Genomic DNA, 18,797 nt, shown 5'->3' with positions numbered 1-18,797 from the left:
AACTACTTTAAAGGAGTAATAGTAAATCAACTATCTCAAAAAGCTTATACCAAACTATATTCAAATTTGTTTTGTATCCTTATTTTTGTACTAAAATCTGACAGTTTTAAGTCCAGAAAATTTCATCGTATGAAAATGTTGCGCTTGCCCTAAGATTGCATAACGCTAAAAAACTAAAATTAGTTATTTTTATGTTACTTTTTTAATAGATAGGTAGGTCCTTCTACAGTCAAGAAAAAAATGTTGATTTAAAAAAAACACAATTTTTAAAAGCTTATGCAGACCCCACAAGGTATTTTTATACCGTCATATCCAAAAAGCATATTTCACATGTTTAAGACTAATCAGTTTTTCAACATCAAAAATTTCAATACTTGAACAGTTGGTATCCTAGAGAAAATGTTAAATTTTAAACAATTCTTTTTTTAAACATTGTTTTTTATTCATTTAGAACCAGCTTCATATTTAAAAATTAAAGAAAACATTAGAAAATATAAGGAAAATTTTTTTTTTTCTATATTTTTTGTCGTATTTATTAACAGTGTGTGCAAAATGTAAAGAAAAATACAAATCTTATTAAAATACAACTTTTGACCACTGTAAATTTTTATTTGAATTACAGTGCTGATGGTCTAGAAGACAATAAGCATTTAAAACAAATTAAACAATATATTTTTTTTTAATTTAACATGAATTTAATACAATATCACTAAATTGTAAATACGAAAATTGCCAATCTTGAAATAATACAAACTTTTTAAAAGTTTTATGTATTTTCTTTAGAATTGTATTAAATTCTAAGAATTAAAGAAACTGGTGCAATATTAAAAAATGAGTTTTTTTTACTACTTATTTTTAAACCTTATCTGTAGTCCAGGGAGCTCGTATCGTGTTCCACGTTTTTGTAACGTACGTTAATATCTAAAATGTGATCATTCTGGTGTAAAGTATTATTATTTACAAAAATATCTAAAAAAACTGATGCCATAGTGTTAATATTGATGTATTAAATTATTTTTTAGAGTTTATATGGACAGTCATACTTTTTAAGTTAACAAAAAATGTAGCAGGCCTGCCGTCAAAGCGAAAATTTCATTTTTTTGTCTAAACTTAATTGCTTGTTTTTGATATTTGTATTGAAATTTGATGACTACTCAAAAAATAATGAAAAAAATTCTCATACATCAACTTTAACGTCATATTCATTAGAAATGTGCGCAGACTACCAATCATTAACAATTCCTAAGAAAATAGTATACAAATCTAAATAGTTTTCTACATAGTTACCGTGGAAAAACAAGGAACGAAAATTCTAAATGTATAAATAAATTTCAATTTCTCTTAAATCTAACGAGTTTTACTATTTTAAAAATTATATAGAAAACTTAGAAAAATTAACTTATTTATAATGCCATTTTTGTGAATTCTCTGCATAAATTAGGATGTAAATAACGGATAAAAATTATTGATATGAGCCAAAATGCTTTTATCATACCTAAAAAGTTTTTATATGGTGCGTAATGAACCGATTTTGAAAAGGCTAAAGGACCTTCTCAGAGAACCTTATATGGAAAAGCTTACCTTTTATGGTAGGGTCTACTTCTAAATATGGCAACCATGTAAAGCTTCCGCAAGACGGTTCATGTGACTATATCCTTAGTATACTTTAGGCATTAACTTAAAATGTAAAGTGATGTTGTCAGTAATATAAAAAAAAAAGGACGAAACCTAAATTATTTTTCGAAGTTAAAAATCTTACAAACTTTTATTTATATAAGTTAAAAATAAATTCAGAACTATATGACGCAGGCGTATCAAAATAAGGTGGGGATATTGCTCTGGCTAAGCGGCCAAGCGGCGTAATAGCTGCTATATACACAAAATAGATGTAGTTGTGTATTTGAGTATGTATAGCATTATGTGTAAGTAGAACTCCGATTCACCGGGTATTAGTGCCCATAGGTGTAGATATATCGTAGGAATGTGTTCATAGCTACTGATCAGTTACAGCAGAAGAAAACAGAAACTTTAACAAATATCAATGCTGTTTCAGTCTGCCAGAAATGCACAACTAGTGAGCCTTAAATTTTAAACTGCAACAAATTACATTTTCAACTGAAACTTTAAGAAAGCTTTCAGTCTTAAAATTTTTTATTCTTTAGTCAGTAAAAATAGACGCATTTTTAAAAATGTTTATTTGAAGAAACATATTAAATTTTAAATAATGAAATTAATAATTAAAAAAAAAAAAAACTAATTTAAAATAAAATTTGTTACTACTATAAGCGTATGAAACCAAAGTTATAGAAATAAATGTGACAACAACCGTAATGGACCAGTCAATCAGTGCAAGAGATACTCGTTATGCCAGCCTTGGTTTTGGTATTGGCATAATAGGTGATGATTCTATCACTGAAATTTATGGTCGATCTAATTCTCAACTACAGTCACAAAGTGACAGTGAAAATAGTGTAATCGTTGGTGTGACCTCTGATAGCACAGGATCTATAGCATCTGAAACCGTCAATATATCACAACCAAATGACACTAGTATTGCAATTGTTAACATGCACCGTGGTCTTAAAAGAACATCTACTGATGTATGTTATGATAATTTAAACGAATCACCAGAAATATCTTCGCAAACTCAAAGTTTGTCTAATTGTGTATCTAATCATGCAGAGGAAAGTTATACAAATCTCGTATTGTCTAAGAAATCTCCACCGTCCAATGGTAAAAAAACCAAAGGGAGAGTGAAGATTAAAATGGAGTATATTGATAATAAGCTGAGGAGATACACAACATTTTCGAAACGGAAGACTGGCATTATGAAAAAGGTGTAACATAACTTTCTTACCCTTATGTATAAGGAAATAATCCATTACATACCAACTAGATTTCTTATTATTTTTTTATAGTAATATAGATATACATATTTTTATTTAGTTTATGAGTAGAACTTTTGAATCACACATAGTGGTCACAGCTTAACCATTTAATCAACGATTTAGTTTGTATTTATCATGGAACGTATTTTACTTGCAAACAAATACCGTAAACTGATAAAAGTGAAATTCAAAAGGTGTTCCAATCATTGTACTATTTTAGTGAGAGTGATTATGGCGTAATACTATATGTTACACTTCAATGAAGCATATTAGATGTGATTTTACAAAAATATTAGTTTCTTGTTTTCAAAAAAAATCAATTATTAATTTCACTCACTATTTCAAAAATATATAGGATATAAAGCGAGAAATATTTCCAAAATTTAAAATATCTAAAACTCACGATAAGAATCTAATTTTATCGTGAAAGCACATAATAAAATAAGATATTTTTCATATGTTGTATTTGAAATTTTAACAAAAGCTTCCAAGGAAAACCATTAAAAAAACAATATCAAGTTTTTAACATAGCCTGAATAGAGATAAGTAAATTTTAAACTCTTTTTGCATAGAATATTATACTTTTAATTGAACCCTTAAAAATAAGAGTAAATATAAAAATATAAGCAGATAAGTACTCTCAAAATAATGAAGTATATGACAGTGTACAATAATATAAAAGAAAACGTAAAAAGTTTACGTTCAGTCCTGTACTCGATATATGGGGATAATTGTATGCTGTGGACGCATTGTTTTACTACGCGAAGCGCATACGTATTTTTACGCAACTACTATACCAGAAAAACTGCACTTTGGCAAAAAAACAATTTGCTTTTTTTATACTATCCATTAGAAGTATGTAATGAGAAAAAATTCTCTCAGACGTCTTAATCCAATAAAAAAATGTTATTAAGCTTGAATTTCTGAAGAGAAAAGTACTTCATTAATCATGACACTTGTCCTATTCAATTTACTTAAATTTGACGAATAAATTTTCTGAAATGACTGTATAGATGTACTTTAGTTGTAGCTCTTGTATCGAACAACAAGTAATAAATGTTGTGTGTTCAACTACTTCAGCACAATTGCAATTGTTAATAAAAAAATTTGCTTTTGAAACTTTGTTTTTCCTACCTTAGGACTTTTTTCATTACATTTAGATGTTTACAGCACCCTAGGTAGAAAAAAAAGCATCTTCCATACAATCGCTATCTATCCGGAGCTACCTCTAACTACAGTCCTTCGAGCCTTATAATAGCCCCAGCAATAAGGTACTTTTATGACTTAAACTACTATTTCCTACCTCAGGCGTTTTTGAGAGGCTGGCGTGGCCCTCAGGCCGCAAGATAACCCCAGAGACGATGTCACTTATTCAACGACAACTATCATCCTTACCATAGGCTCAAATTCTTTGAACCCTGCAACCATACTTTGGGCCCTCAAGTCTCACTTTGCGTCCTTTCAACCACTATGCGCCCAGGGATGGAAATGGTAGTTTTCCTACGAGTTTGAAAAGTCTCTGTTTGCGAACCGAGAGGTTTGCGGCCCGAGCCAAAGGCGAGGTCCGTAACGAGGTTCGTAAAAGAGACTTTTCGAACGAGTATCGGAAAACTGCTTTTTTGCCCGAGAAAGTACCAGCCTCCCAAAACCATCCGAGGGCAGAAATAGTACATTACGTCACTAGGGCACAAATTACAAACATGAGCGCCCGCAGGGCGCGGTTGTTGTTACTGCCCTAATCGTGTATAATGTTTTTCTTATCGAGGGCGCAAAGTGCAATTTAGTCTTCATGGGCATACTTTGCACCCGGTACATCACTTTGGGCCCTTAAGCAGAAAAGTACTTTGAGCCCAGAGGGTACATAAAAACTTTTCTTCCCGTGGGCCCAAAGTAATCACAAGAGCGGAAAGTGTGGCCCGAGGGTGCAAAGTAGCAGTTGTTCTTTGTGTCCATGGTAAGAAAAGTACTTGCAGCCCTAGGGCACAAAGTGACTAGCGAGCGCAAATATGCTCACAGATCTTCAGCAGGACTTCGCACTCTTAAAAAGAAAAACAATTTTCTGACCTTGAGCACAAACATACAATGACACCGCCCTTCGGGCAACTTTTTTTTAACTTTGCGCCCATGGTATAAATACTACTATTGTGTTACTAGAAGCCATCTGACTATCCAAACAAAGCTCGTTTTATTCTTTTCTTCAGATCTTTCTTCAAAGTTAATTTAATTTTGCAATAGATAACATGGTCAGTAGTTACAATACTTTGGGCCGTCACAACAAACCCCCACCACCTACGTAGGAGCTTTTCATGACGAGCAAAGATGAGGCATGTGCGGTGGGGGACATGTCCCCACCATGGTTGGGTTCCCCTCCCAACTTTAAGCGTGAAGAGAGGGCTTCTGCCATTCTTGAGTTACTAGAGAGGTTAAAATTTCTCTTTTTCACTTAGTATGGGTATTTTTTATACAATAATAGGTTTCTTTAATAGAAAGAGTTCAAAATGTTTGTTGAATTTTTTTTCATGACATCAAAATAAAATGTGATTTATGAGGATGTGGTGTGAATTTTAGGTAAATAACAACAAAGGTAAATACGTTTAATTATTTATTTTAGAATTCAAAGCCTCTACAAGTGCAATTGTATGAGATTATGCAATATTGTATATAAAATCGCATACAAATTCTTTTATTAAATATTCGCATTTCGTCATATCTATACACACGAATTTTTCACACACACTCTCTAAATCTAAATCATTCATATCTCTTACAATTTTCTTTATAATATCAGGTCTATAATAATAGATTTGCGCTTCATACATATTACAACCTTTTTCTGAAATAAAATCTACAAAGTTCTCCACAACAGTAGGCATAAAATCTGACAAATCACTTAATACACGTAAATTACAATTACTAGATTTGACAATAAATTTGTTTAAACGATCAAAGGTCACACTTTAAAACTAAACTAATACGGTAGTGCTTCACGACACAACCTCTCACACCTTTTTTCGTTCTTCTTCAAGCTCAATAGCCTTGTCGTTATTACTTACAGTAAACTTTAGGGACCAGTTAGAGCCATGAATTTTGATGTCCTGCAAGTTGCTGTCGTTCGTGGTAAAATACTTCTTAATATCTGGAAACGCCAATTTTGATTCGTTCCAATCCAAAATTTCGAAAAAAATCTCTTCGAAATCTGAGCTCAACAGACGAACTACAGGTTTCCAATGTTTGTCAAGTAATTTCTTATATTCGAGACCAACTACGGCTTTTTTGCCAAATGATTTATTCAACCCATAAAGCTTGCGAAAAATCTGAGGACGTAATTGTTGATACTGCTTTACGCTTGAGAGATCGATTGCTACCGACTCCCCAATACTCTTTTTCTGGTTCGATCTTCCTGTTTAACTGCATTGACGATATCACGAGCAGTCAGAGACTAACGACTAATCCTACTTTTTTATGCTAGTTGTAGCTCAAAAGAAACGTTGGTAAAAAACGTTTAGAGGTGGTAAGTCACGTTGTAGCATGAAAAATTGCGTCGACAACACATTCAGGATAAAGTTAATTGAAACAAGTATATCGTGTATCGTGTGTAGATAAAAAACGCTGAGTATGGAAATTTTTATCTACAATAAACATTCAGAGGTAGGATCACAAAACGCTGACATCATTTATTTTTGGAATTCATAATAATATAGCATTATTATCTGTCACTAGACGTTCAAAAATGCGCAGACTGCAAATTAGAAGTATATTTATGGATACTTTTATTAAAGACATTTTACTGCAACTTTTTTGTAAACATTTTACCAGACAACCACTATCACCCGACAACGAACTTCTCGAATTTTTTTTGCTACACCTTAATAAGATGAAACGTCTGGCAATTTCATCATTCTTTTTCAAATCGTGGGAAAAATTGTCAAAAAATTTTTGAAAACCCAAGCTGTTGCTCATGTAAAACAAAAACATTCAACAAAACTGATCACATACATTTGAAGATATGCTTTGTAACTGTTTGACATTCTAACGTAGTTTCTTACAATTTTTACAAAATCGATTAATGTGCTGCGGTACATAAACTTAAATACCATAGCTATCAAAATATTAGCGATTGAAATGTGCATCAACGTAAATAGCAACCCAATGCATATCTGGTTTTGTGTGATTATCAGTGTTAATGACAAGTGCCGTCAGTTTTATTTACACCCATGGGATCTGATTGGCTGGGAACACACTTGTGGTATGCGTTGTAATTTGCAGTATCTGTAGGCTGTCAATTACGTTTGCAGAGCCAAGATATCAGTTTATGAGCGTTATTCAAGGCATACAAATATTTTTTATGATTTGGTTTTAATACGTGATGCATACAACATGATGCATATAATACACTTCCGATGACAAATCTTTTACAGGTGGACAGTCAATGTCGCATTCTAAATTTATTACTAGACAAAGAAGTATTTTATGTGAGTCGTACCACTTTTCGCAACCTCTGACGAAAATTTTTCTTGCACTTCTTCCAATATTATGCAGAATTTTAAAAATTTCTTTTAAAGGTACTTTTCCCTCAAAGAAATCAAGTACATGATGATTTCGGCACAACTAAATATTTTGTCGTTGTGCCTCCTTACTTAATTTTTGCAAGTGACAAGTAGGTGCCTTTACCCAACGTGCGGAAAAGTCATCATTTAAGCAACGATGGCATTTTTTTGTTCACCGTTACATTTTTTTTCACCTTGAAATACCCAGTGTCGACTACGAGGTTCATTGCGATTTACAGATGGTTGAATGACCAACAGAAACTTAACCGAGAGACGATTGTCATGTCCGAGCAGTAAGTGTAAGTATAAAGTAATTAGTGGCGCACTCTACTCGCTAAAGTCGACTATAATTTGACATGACGCATCAATTTTTAAAATATTCTTGTACTCGGCATGCACTATACAATAAACAGTCAAAGTTACAGCGTTGGCAAATCGAACGTCCAATCAAACGCTGCCGTGTTTTATTAGGTTCCAATGAGAACATTCGTTGGCCAATAGATCTAGTGTTAAATCAAAAGCAAAGTGACAGTAACTTTGGAATAAGATTTGCGATGGATGTGATTTCCTTCATTGAGAAAGTGAACGCCAGTGCCCGAAAACAAGGTATGATAAGCATCTACATTAAAATTATTTATTTTAAAGTCTGGCTGTAATGGTTTGGAAGAAACTTGAACATCGTCAATGTACAAACAAAGAAAATTTATATTGAAACAATAAAAATTAAACGGATTTATAGTGTGAACGCCATTATAAGCTTGATTTTTAAAGAAACCGACGATTATCCGCTTAGGTAACTGGCCCAAAATAATTTTATCTAAAAGTTTCACCATGAATACCACTATGCATCGTCACAGCTTTCACTCTGACACGCATGAGCGGATATTTTGCTGTACTCTTTGACAAAGCTTTGGTATGGGCTAATAAAACAGATGGGCTTATTTTAACGAGTCTCACTAAAAGATTTGCTCCTTCGATACGAACGGAAACCAAGTTCGAAGTAACTATGAGACAAAATGCATCACAAGATCTTACTAAGTGGTTGATTTGCTATTTCTCTCGCTTTAATATATGAAAAGAGCTATTTGATAAGCTGTAATGATTCAAAACTGAAAAAATATGTATGATCAACAATTTTTTTTTTTCAATTACAAAACCTCACCACCAGAGCAACAAAGTCCTCAAGCCTCATCCTCATCTCTTTATTTTTTAGCACTACATTAAAAACAAATACACACTCCTCCCCCTATTTCAATTGCTGGAAGATTTAAGGAGGTTTGGGCACTCTTTAGGGAGGGGTGATTGGGTGTGCGGGGGCTCCCATCAGACACTGTGTTAAAGTGAGTTGTACTAACCCTGCATAAAAACTTGAGAACATGTTGTTTGCATGATAAAAAATAACCTTAAAAAAGTAGGAGGAAGCTCAGTTTTCATCAACAAAATTATGTCATATATTTTTGAAAAACAAACTTTTCTTTGCACAGCATTATAGTTTCAGGTCTTGAGAAGGGCTGTGCCAAGTTTCAGATCATGATTTCAAGTTAAAAAAATTCTAGACGCTATTTCGTAATGATGTCTCACTCCGTATGAAAAGACCAGCTGGCAGCAGACGATGCCTGGTTCTCTCCCGTACACTTAGCATAGGACCCGCTCGTGATTTTGTTTACGTTTGCACAGATACTTCTTCTAAGTACCTGATAAGGTCCATATTTTTTGATACGAGTGTCTTCCTTAGGACTTAAACTTATGGTACAAACTTTTTTATTACGTCGAAAAGCATTTTGACATACTTACATACATGATCAAAACCTCCAGAATGGTCTTTCCCATAAGAGGCTATGTTATATTTACACATTTTAATAATTTTTTTCTCAAAAAAATGCTTGGTAAAAAATATTTAAAAAATTCGTAGAGGTTTTCAATGTGTCAACAAATCACACATATTTTTATCCAAGGGTAAAAAGCATTTTCAAACAATGCCGAGCCTCCTTAAGTAATCCTTGTCAGTGTTATAATGAAGAACTAATCCATCACATAATGGACTATTTATTAGTCGATTTAAATGCTGCAGTTCCCATCTTATTAATGTTCTCCGTTAGTTCTTGATGTCTACGATTGTATACATTTGAAGCATTTAAAGTTTTTTTTCCAATTCACCTTTTGCCAACCTATGTGACGTTAAAACTTTTGGTTACCACGGAGAGAGTTGTTTTTTTGTTAACTTTGTTAAGTTATAATATATTTATTGGCAAGGTAGTTTGACGTTACATGACTCTAAAAAAACCCGGTGAGCAAAAATTTTTCTTGACTGAAGTTTGGAGCAAACGTGTTTGTCTGAATACCTTAGGGTGGTCTTCTCTAGCCTGTTGTTGTAGCATCAAACTGGTTGGGAGGAAAACTTTGATACTCTGAAGCGTTGGAGCTAACTATAGTACTCTTTTCTAACATCTTCTAGTGTCACGTCGATTTTTTCTCCTTTACAGCTTCACTATTGGGCTCACCAAGCGCAGACCTCAGAAAAGGATTAATGACTTTTGGTTGAATGCTTGGAGCTGAGAGGGTAACGCGGGGGCTAGATAACTCTGATCTAGATGTCTGTTAGTAAGTGATGGACTTGGTTTAAAAGTGAACGGCTTTATATTGTCTATTAGTAGTAATTAGCTTCAAATCCATTGAAATTTCGGGAAATTAATAATAGTATGAAAAAATTACTATTGAAGGTTTTTTGTGTTTATAACAAATTATACTACTTTCAAACACCTAAAAAATTCAGCAAAGGCCCCCCTAAAATGGTAAAAGTGGCCAAAACAGGTTATTTGCACCTAGAAAAAAAAAATGAAAATCGTACAAAAAAAAGAATTAAATACAAAAATGTCGCACGATTTTAAGATATAAGGAATAAGCTGTGTTGAACTCTAATCAGTTTAGCCATTTTGTCGAAAATGGCAAAAAACTATCACGTTTGGCCATTTTCGAAAATTCGTCACTCGTATTCTAATGAATATTTAAAGCTTCAATTCAGACACAAAATAGGTATCAGTACCCTCAATATATACACCAAATATCAGCAAGATCGATTCTAAACTTTTTGCAAATCACTGAGAAAACTAAAAAAAGGTCCATTCATAAAATGTTCATAAAAAGTTTTGGCTCAACGTAGTTACATTTTTTAAAAACGCTCTTGTTCGTCAAGATTTTATCCATATGATCTCCAAATGCCGTTTCATTTAACCACGAGTAAGTATGTTAAACAATAATGGTAAAAAACGGTCCTTCGCGCTCAGCACACTTGGCTGGATAGTAGGGTGGTGGTGGATGATCCAACTGAGAAAAATGAAGCTACGTTGCGCAAAAACTTTTTAATGGCCATTTTACGAAAGGGCTTTTCTTTAGTTTTCTTAGCCGTTCACGAAAAGTTGACAACTAATCTTGCTGAAACTTGGTGTGTACATTAAGGACACTGATACCTACCTTGTGTCTTAATTTCTATTAGAACGCGAGTGATTGAATTATTAAAAATGGCCAAAAATGATAGTATTTGGCAACATTCAAGTAAACTGCTTGTTAGTCGATAGAATTACCTACTTGGAAGGCTTTTTTTGGACGAAATTCCTTACAGGTGATGACATATATTGTTGAGTATCTGTTTTGATAACAAACGTCCCTACGAAATACCTCAAATTTTAAGAGGTCAGATCATTTTTCTTTAACGTTTTTCAGTATTTGTAAAATAGCTAAGAGCCTAATAATATATCAAAATGATAATTTTCGTTCAGTAGGCGATACTCAATTAGTTAATTTCTGATCAGAAATATCAAAATCGGTCAGTATTTGATGGTTATAATGGCAATACAGTGCCGAAAAAGTGACGAATTAATCATCCTGCAGTCATGAAGCTCGGTGTGGATATGTATTTTATTGTCATATTATCACTGTAATTGAAAAAAAAAATTCTGAATTGTTGAAAAAATTGCATGGGCTTATTAAGAAGGTCTCAAATAGTGAAATGAATCTGACCCAGTTCCTGCAATAAAAAGTGGCGCTTCCACAGATCATTTTTGTTATTGTAAGGTCTAGTTTACGTATCTGTAACTGGCTTAATTTTTTTCCCTTTTTTCTTCAAAAGAATCGCGTTTTACAATTTGCAACTTTTTCGGGCTTTGTTTTTTGCGAATATCTTTCAAACAAATTTTTACAGGGGTAATTACGTTACATATTCTTGTAGCTGTTACTTTTCTAAGAATGAAAAGAAAAAATAGTTTGTTGTAAAATTTTTGTAAGCCGAGACATTTTTTTAAATTGCTTATCACGCCATTTGTTTAATAGGGAACATAAGGTTTTGAAATTGACAGGGTAGCTGGTTACAGGCCTTCAACTTTACAATTTTGCAAAATGTTACTTTCAACATTGTGTTGTGTTGTTGAGTTCAACATTGAGTTCGTTGTGCTCTGGCTAGATTTCTCTTAGTATTACGCTGAGGATGTTAGCATTCAGAACACCTTTTTATCGTGGCACTTGGTCATCTTGTCGTTTCAGGGTCGAAATGGGTGTAGGTCGCTTGTACATTGTGAAATTTCAGAGGGTAGTTGGTAGCCAAGATACTCAGCTGCACGGCTAAAACACTGTTCTCGACAGGCTACCAGTACACAACTCTGGTTATCGACATAATGCTCAGAAATGTAATCCCTAAACTCACTGAAATCTCACTAACTTTGATTACAGCTAACTTTCATTTTACTTCGACGCCATCTAGCGGATACTACTGAACTAAAGCGCAAAGGTAGCATTTTTTTCAAGCCTTTGAGCTCATTCATTGCTATTATTATTAAGTTATTAAGGAAAAAAATCATACAAAACCAAGTAAGATGTATGCAGAATTGGTATGCAAAATTTCAGCAAAATCAGTTTAGTAGTTTTTACAGTTATTGATTACAAAGTTCCTTGGAACTGTGCTTTATGTTTGTAGAAGTATGAGGATTTCACGTATATTCAATGCAGGGTCTTTACGTATCCTATATCCCTAACTCTACCTTTCTTGTCTTTTTTTCTGTAATTTTCTTCCTTTTTCCCATATTTGCGAGTCTTTCGTGCGGGTTCCTTGCAAAATTTTTTCAGAAAATTATGGCTCGGTCATCCATCCTACTAGGTACTATTAACAGGGTGCAGCATCTGTCTGAAGTACATGCTAGCTATTATCAAGTTTAATGGAAAGATATTTTGCAATGAACCATTAAACTTACTGTACCAACCATTTTAAAATCCATAACCACTTTATCTAATGAGCTGGCTAGGTGTTGGCTTTTCTTCAAAAAATAAGCCCTTGGAGATCATGCCATTACCAGGAAAAGTTCACAATTCATTTTAAAAAATCTGATAAATAGTTTCAGCATCCTGGGTACTCATCTTATCGAAAAAGCCTGAGCAAAAAATATCGATAAATAATGATGGGATTCAATTCTACAATCCCATAATATTCTTGAGATAGGAGGCTAGCATCCTAAGTGTTAAGCCATCAAAGTTCTGATGACTACACGGAAAATAATTTGGTACTGAAACAGCCGAGGTGATTGGACTGTTTGTGTTCAACCACTTCTTGGAGGTATGACAGTTCAGAGCTCGACTTCTCACAGGCGAAAAATTGCACTGTATACGTTCAATACAGCATTGGACGGTGACGCGTCAATCGTTGGTGCCACCTTACTCTGACGGTAGGCTCTCTACAGTTCAATGGTAGCATTGAACGTTCAGAAGCCAAAGAGGGGGAGCGCACGAGCTCAAGCCATGGGATCATTTCGGCACATTGGAAGAGCTCGGCTTCTTTGTATATATAGGTATATACTTTGAACATTCAATCTGCCACCGTTTTACCTATGTATACAAAGAAGCCGAGCTCTTCCAATGTGCCGAAATGGTCCCATGGCTCGAATTCGTGCACTCCCCCTCTTTGGCTTCTGAACGTTCAATGCCACCACTGAACTGTAGAGAGCCTATACCGTCAGAGTAAGGTGGCACCAACGATTGGCGCGTCACCGTCCAATGCTGTATAATACTATTTAATGATGATAAAAAAAAATCAAAAAACGTGCAACTATTGAAAAAATTTAGTTCACTGAAAAAGTGAATGAAAAAAAAAGTCCTACAACGATAAAATCAAAAAAGAGGCATCGGGAAACGACTCAGGTTTCTTCCAGAGGGGAAGCTTGGGAGACACCAACAATGTAATACTAACAACTTCCCAAAACAGACAATAGTTAACAAAACCATCTTACTAAACATAAAAACCCAAACACCTACCGTAACAATCAAATTCAACGCAATTAATGGACCCTCATCGTTTATTCTCGACACCAGTGCGGAAGCATCACTCATTAAAGAATCCGCCATTCCACCCAACATCATAATTTTTCAAGATACCATTCTGGACCTGAAAGGCATAACAAACGGGGAAATTAAAACCCAAGGGTACATCATTTTAAGCTTTTAAGAATGCTTCTTCGAATTTTACATAATAACAGATGAATTCCCCATAGAAACATACGGCCTCATAAGAAACGGGATATTTTTTGCTCATCAAGTACAAATTAATAACTATTAAAATTACTTAAAAATAAGAAATTACGTAATACCTATTGAAACCAGAACAAATAACACAAGGCATTCCCAAAAACAGCGTAAAAATTCTATGGCACGCACAAGTATTCCATATAACTTTTTACGCGTTAAAGAAACAGAGCACTCTCACTTAGAATCTTCGAAAACTGCACAATCCGAACTCACCAATAACCAAGAAACATAAAATCCTGGATTATCAAAGATGTTTAAGATCCGAAATCATGAAATTAAAAATGACATTTCCAAAGCCGAAATGCGAAATCATGAAATAAGAAACAAAATTCCAAAAACTTAAATTTGAGTTTATGAAATAAAAAATAGTACTTCAAAAGCTAAAATTCGAAATCGTGAAATAAAAGCTCACATTACAATCACTCAAATCCAAAATCAAGGAATAAGAAACTATTCTACGAACGCCGAAATCCGAAATCAATATACAAAAACTTCAGTAATAAACTCCGAGATCCCAAATTCGAAAAATCAGGACTCCAACAACCACGACACAAAAATTCAAAACTTCAAACTCAACAACAATGAAGTATCTTTATTAAAATATCAAAAAAATTCTAACGCCACAAGAAAATATTGCGAAACTGCCAACTGACAATCTATACGTACAACATTGGAGTACAAACGAAAGTGACATGAAAAAAAAACTCCTCGAAGACCTCAAAATCTTAGAAAAATCACTTATGTACAAAAATTAAGGCTGCGACCTCACACAATATTCAAACCTACCTCAAAAAAATTTTAGCACTAAATACCAAGAAGGACTACAAATATTGCAAAAACAGATAAGCACATATTTAAAAAAAAAATCTTCAAAAAATCATACAAGGGAAAAAACGCGCCAATAATCGCATCAAAAACCTTAAATTACAAATAAAAGAAAAATATGCTCCAAACATAAAAAATGAAAAAATCTTAAACACATCATTAAACTCGAACCTAACTCCACGCAAGCAAAAGATTTATTATGTCTCGAGCACATCGAGCACAGTAAGCTAACAACCATAAAAAAGATAAAAGTTGGCCTGCTACGGACCTTATGGAGCTAAACATTCCAACAATAACTAGTACCCCCATCAAAATTAAGCCTTTCCGGCAACCTCCCGTCTTGCGGGAAGAAATAAACAGACAAGTCAAAGAAATGCTTGAGAACGAAGTCATTGAGCCCTTCACGATCCCTTACGTGGCACCTGATTTCTGTGTGCCAAAAAAGCCGGGACCCAACGGACAAAAAAGATACAGAGTCGTAATGGACTTTAGAAAACTCAATGACGTAATACCCGACTATAATCATCCAGTACCGAATAGAGCACATATTCTTGAAAAATCGGCGCATCTTGATATTTTACAGTCTTTGATTTGGAAGCTGGTTATTGCCAAATAAAAATAAGAAAAAAAGACAAACATGAAACTGCCTTTATGTGTGGTCTAGGACTTTTTCACTGTAAAAGATGCCCTTTCGGATTAAAAACAAGTGCACTAATATTTTTAGCACTCATAGCTGCCTTAATTTCAAACATCAAAGGAGCAGTTTCTTTTATCGACGATGTATATATTCACTCCCAAGAATTCGATAAACACTGTGAAATTATTATTCAATTTTTAAAGCTGCTAAGAGAAGCAAATTTAGTCTTGCAACCGGAAAAATGCGAATTTTTAAAACAAAAGATAAATTATCTTGGTCATATAGTTAGTAAAGAAGGATTAAAACTCAACCAAAAAAAATAGAAGCAGTTAGAGAATTTCCTCGACCATAAAAACGTCCGACAATTTTTAGTATTAGTAGGCTACTACAGTCGATTTATAGGTAACTTTTCCAAAATAGCAAAACCCTTAAGCTTACTGTTCAAAAAGGATCAGGAGTTCTCATGGGACGAAGAAACTCAAACAGCATTTGAAATTCTGAGAGATAAAAAATGCTCTCCTCTAATATTAATCAACCCCAACTTTAGAAAAACCTTAATGCTTACAACAGATGCTTCGGGCTACGCTATAGCGTATCTATATATAGAAGGCGTGCTCTCACAAGGAGAAATTGGGAAAGATAAGCCCATAGCTTTTATATTCCACACCTTGTCCAAAAGTAAAAGCAATTACTGTACATTCTCCAAAGAAGCCCTAGCTCTAATATATTTCACAGAGCAATTTAGAGTATACCTGTATGAAAGGAAATCACATTAGTGACCGATCATCAACCCCTTGTATGGCTCAATTCGATGAAAGACCCATGCTCCCAGGTCATAGGTTGGCGACTTAAGCTCACTGATTTTTAATTTCAGATAATGTATAAACCAAGCTTCTAGAACGTTAACGCAGACGCATTATCTAAAAATCCAATCGAAACTCACATACTTTCACTCACCTGCACAAAAGGAGAGCCGCAACGGCTTCTAAATACTGTATCAGAAGAAACCCAGTAATACGGCATAACGATACGCCAAAGGGCAGGTAAAAGCACCAGCTCCCGCTACAAAAAAGCCCCATCAGTTTTAGCTCCAAAAAAACTCAACAACGATAACAATTAAGACCATGCACCCGGCTCAGCTATTTTTGAGCAAGAGCAGGCGGTCTTTTTCATAGAAGAAAGGCAAACCGAAGAAAACTTGCCAAGCAAAACTTGCCCATCACAAAACTAATAAAAGTCAGCAGCGAGTCCCTCATAACGGCGAAGAAAATTTTTTCGAAACCCTACCAATATGCAAAGCATCCATTCTAGGAGAACAAGAAGAAAATAATACGCAGAATAACAATAATAACAATATTAGCCCATCCACCCTTATCACACAAAAGAATAAAGTAATTTTTTCAAGGGAAAATATCCATATGAGAAAAGACAATTATGTTTACTTCACCAACAACTTTGGCCAACCATTAGATGGGGCACAAGATATCGGTATAATAAATAAATTACCCCGCTTGGAAAAATTGACAATCGGCACATCTAAATTAGTTAAACACAACACCAATTTTCACATCGATTAACCCATAAGAGGCCAAGACAAAGAAAGCATAACAAACATAACAACAGTGCCAAATAAGTCACTTATTAACTTAAATGAAATATTAATAGAAAAAAGTATATCAACAGTCAGTATCGCTAGAGCCACCAAATTAGAAAATATCAAGTTCCAAAAAATACTACAGATGCTACAAAAACATATCACACAAACCAAAATAATAATTTGCCTGGGAATAATACAGCATCCTTTTCCACACGAAAAATATAACATTATTAAGGAAATGCATAACTCTGCCATAGAAGGGCATAAAGGTGTAAATAAAACTTACAACAAACTTAAACACAAATATTTTTGGGAACATCAGGAGGAAGACATCCAATCGTACATACAAAAATGCCTCGAATGCCAACTAAAAAAACTAGTACATGTTAAAACAAAACGAAAATTAATTATCACCGTTACACCTACCAAACCTTTTGGTAAACTCGCTTTAAACATAGTAGGTTTGTTACCAGCAACTCAGAAAAATAACGAATATATTCTAACAGTGCTTATTCTCAAAATACGCTATAGCAGTCCCATTAAAAGATCAAACTGCTATATCAATAACAGACGCTTTTGTTAAGAAATTAATTTCTATTGATGGAGAAAATCAAATTCTCAATTAATTAAAAAAGGAGACAATTTATGGCTCCTACAGCGCCCCAAAGGTCATAAATTTAACGATCAGTATTCAGTACCTTACTTAGTACTCGACACATGGGAAAACGGAAACGTAAAAATTAAGATCAACGAAACACACAGCAACCGCTTACGCCACTCATACATCTCTCAGAGCCCCTAAATAAGTAATAATAATAATAAAATAAAAAAAGTAAAAAACACCTATGCTTACATACTTACACACGCATACGTTATCTGCTAATAAGTATACCTTTTTTTTGCTTCCTAAACACTTGTGTGTATTGTCATTGTCATTTTTGTGCAGTAAAGACCACGCTAAAGCATGAGTCAATAATATTAATCGCTAAAAACAACTTAAAAATTACTCATTTCACAAATAAAGATAATCCTCTGGCTATTCATCTTTTACCAAATTGTCAACCAAGCCACAGCTATCATTGGATATGACTGTGGCCGATCTTTCGCTAATTTTACAACCTTCTCTCTAGTCAATATAGGAGAATGCGACATTTCTGAACCAGTCAGGAACTAGAGTACACGTGTCGCTGATTCAATTAAACGACTACACTTAACACAAGTCATTTATTGCAAAATCAAGCTTAAGAGAACAATACAACATTGCGGCATGTGGTCGCATAATTCAGCAATAAAAAAAGGGGAAATGGAATACCACAGAGAAATAACACGAGATGAATGCAATATAATGCATTTACACAGAAGTATAACTCTGTACTACAACATAGTACAAAACATTCCCATCAACAACACGAAGACTTTTTTCGTAAAATTAGCAGGCTCCGTAGGCGCTAACGGTGCCTGTGAAAACGCAGGATCATATCCAGACGCATACGAGGAATATGAAAAAGTTTCCGTACAGGGTTACGCCACTATCACTTTAGAAGAGCATTACAATCCAATAGATTTAAACAATAACAAAATAAGACTTGAATTGGGAACGTCATGTATCTTTGCGAATGATCACTGCATTGACACCGTTTACGAATACGTATTTTGGAACGTAATCCCTATTATTCTATATTATCGGTCGTCACTTCATGAAGATCCATATCAGATTAAATGAAAAAGTAGACTTATTA

The 18,797-nt window shown here is 34.0% G+C and overlaps 1 protein-coding gene across 1 annotated transcript in view; it reads left to right on the top strand.

Annotated features, from left to right (window-relative positions):
- The first annotated feature begins 2,064 nt into the window (after positions 1-2,064).
- Positions 2,065-18,797, top strand: part of bs (serum response factor blistered) — an 87,693-nt gene continuing 70,960 nt past the window's right edge. The window contains exon 1 of the mRNA XM_089598577.1: positions 2,065-2,837. Within this exon, the coding sequence (XP_089454703.1) occupies positions 2,331-2,837 (507 nt within the window). The 5' untranslated portion in view covers positions 2,065-2,330. The remainder of the gene's footprint in view (positions 2,838-18,797) is intronic.

The sequence above is a fragment of the Copidosoma floridanum genome, unplaced genomic scaffold, assembly GCF_036245765.1.
Source record: "Copidosoma floridanum isolate Cflo_tuat_1 unplaced genomic scaffold, Cflo_Japanese_pri ptg000006l, whole genome shotgun sequence".
Classification (NCBI taxonomy): domain Eukaryota; kingdom Metazoa; phylum Arthropoda; class Insecta; order Hymenoptera; family Encyrtidae; genus Copidosoma; species Copidosoma floridanum.
Note: the sequence above shows the minus strand (reverse complement) of the source record. Positions and strands in the feature narration are given on the sequence as shown.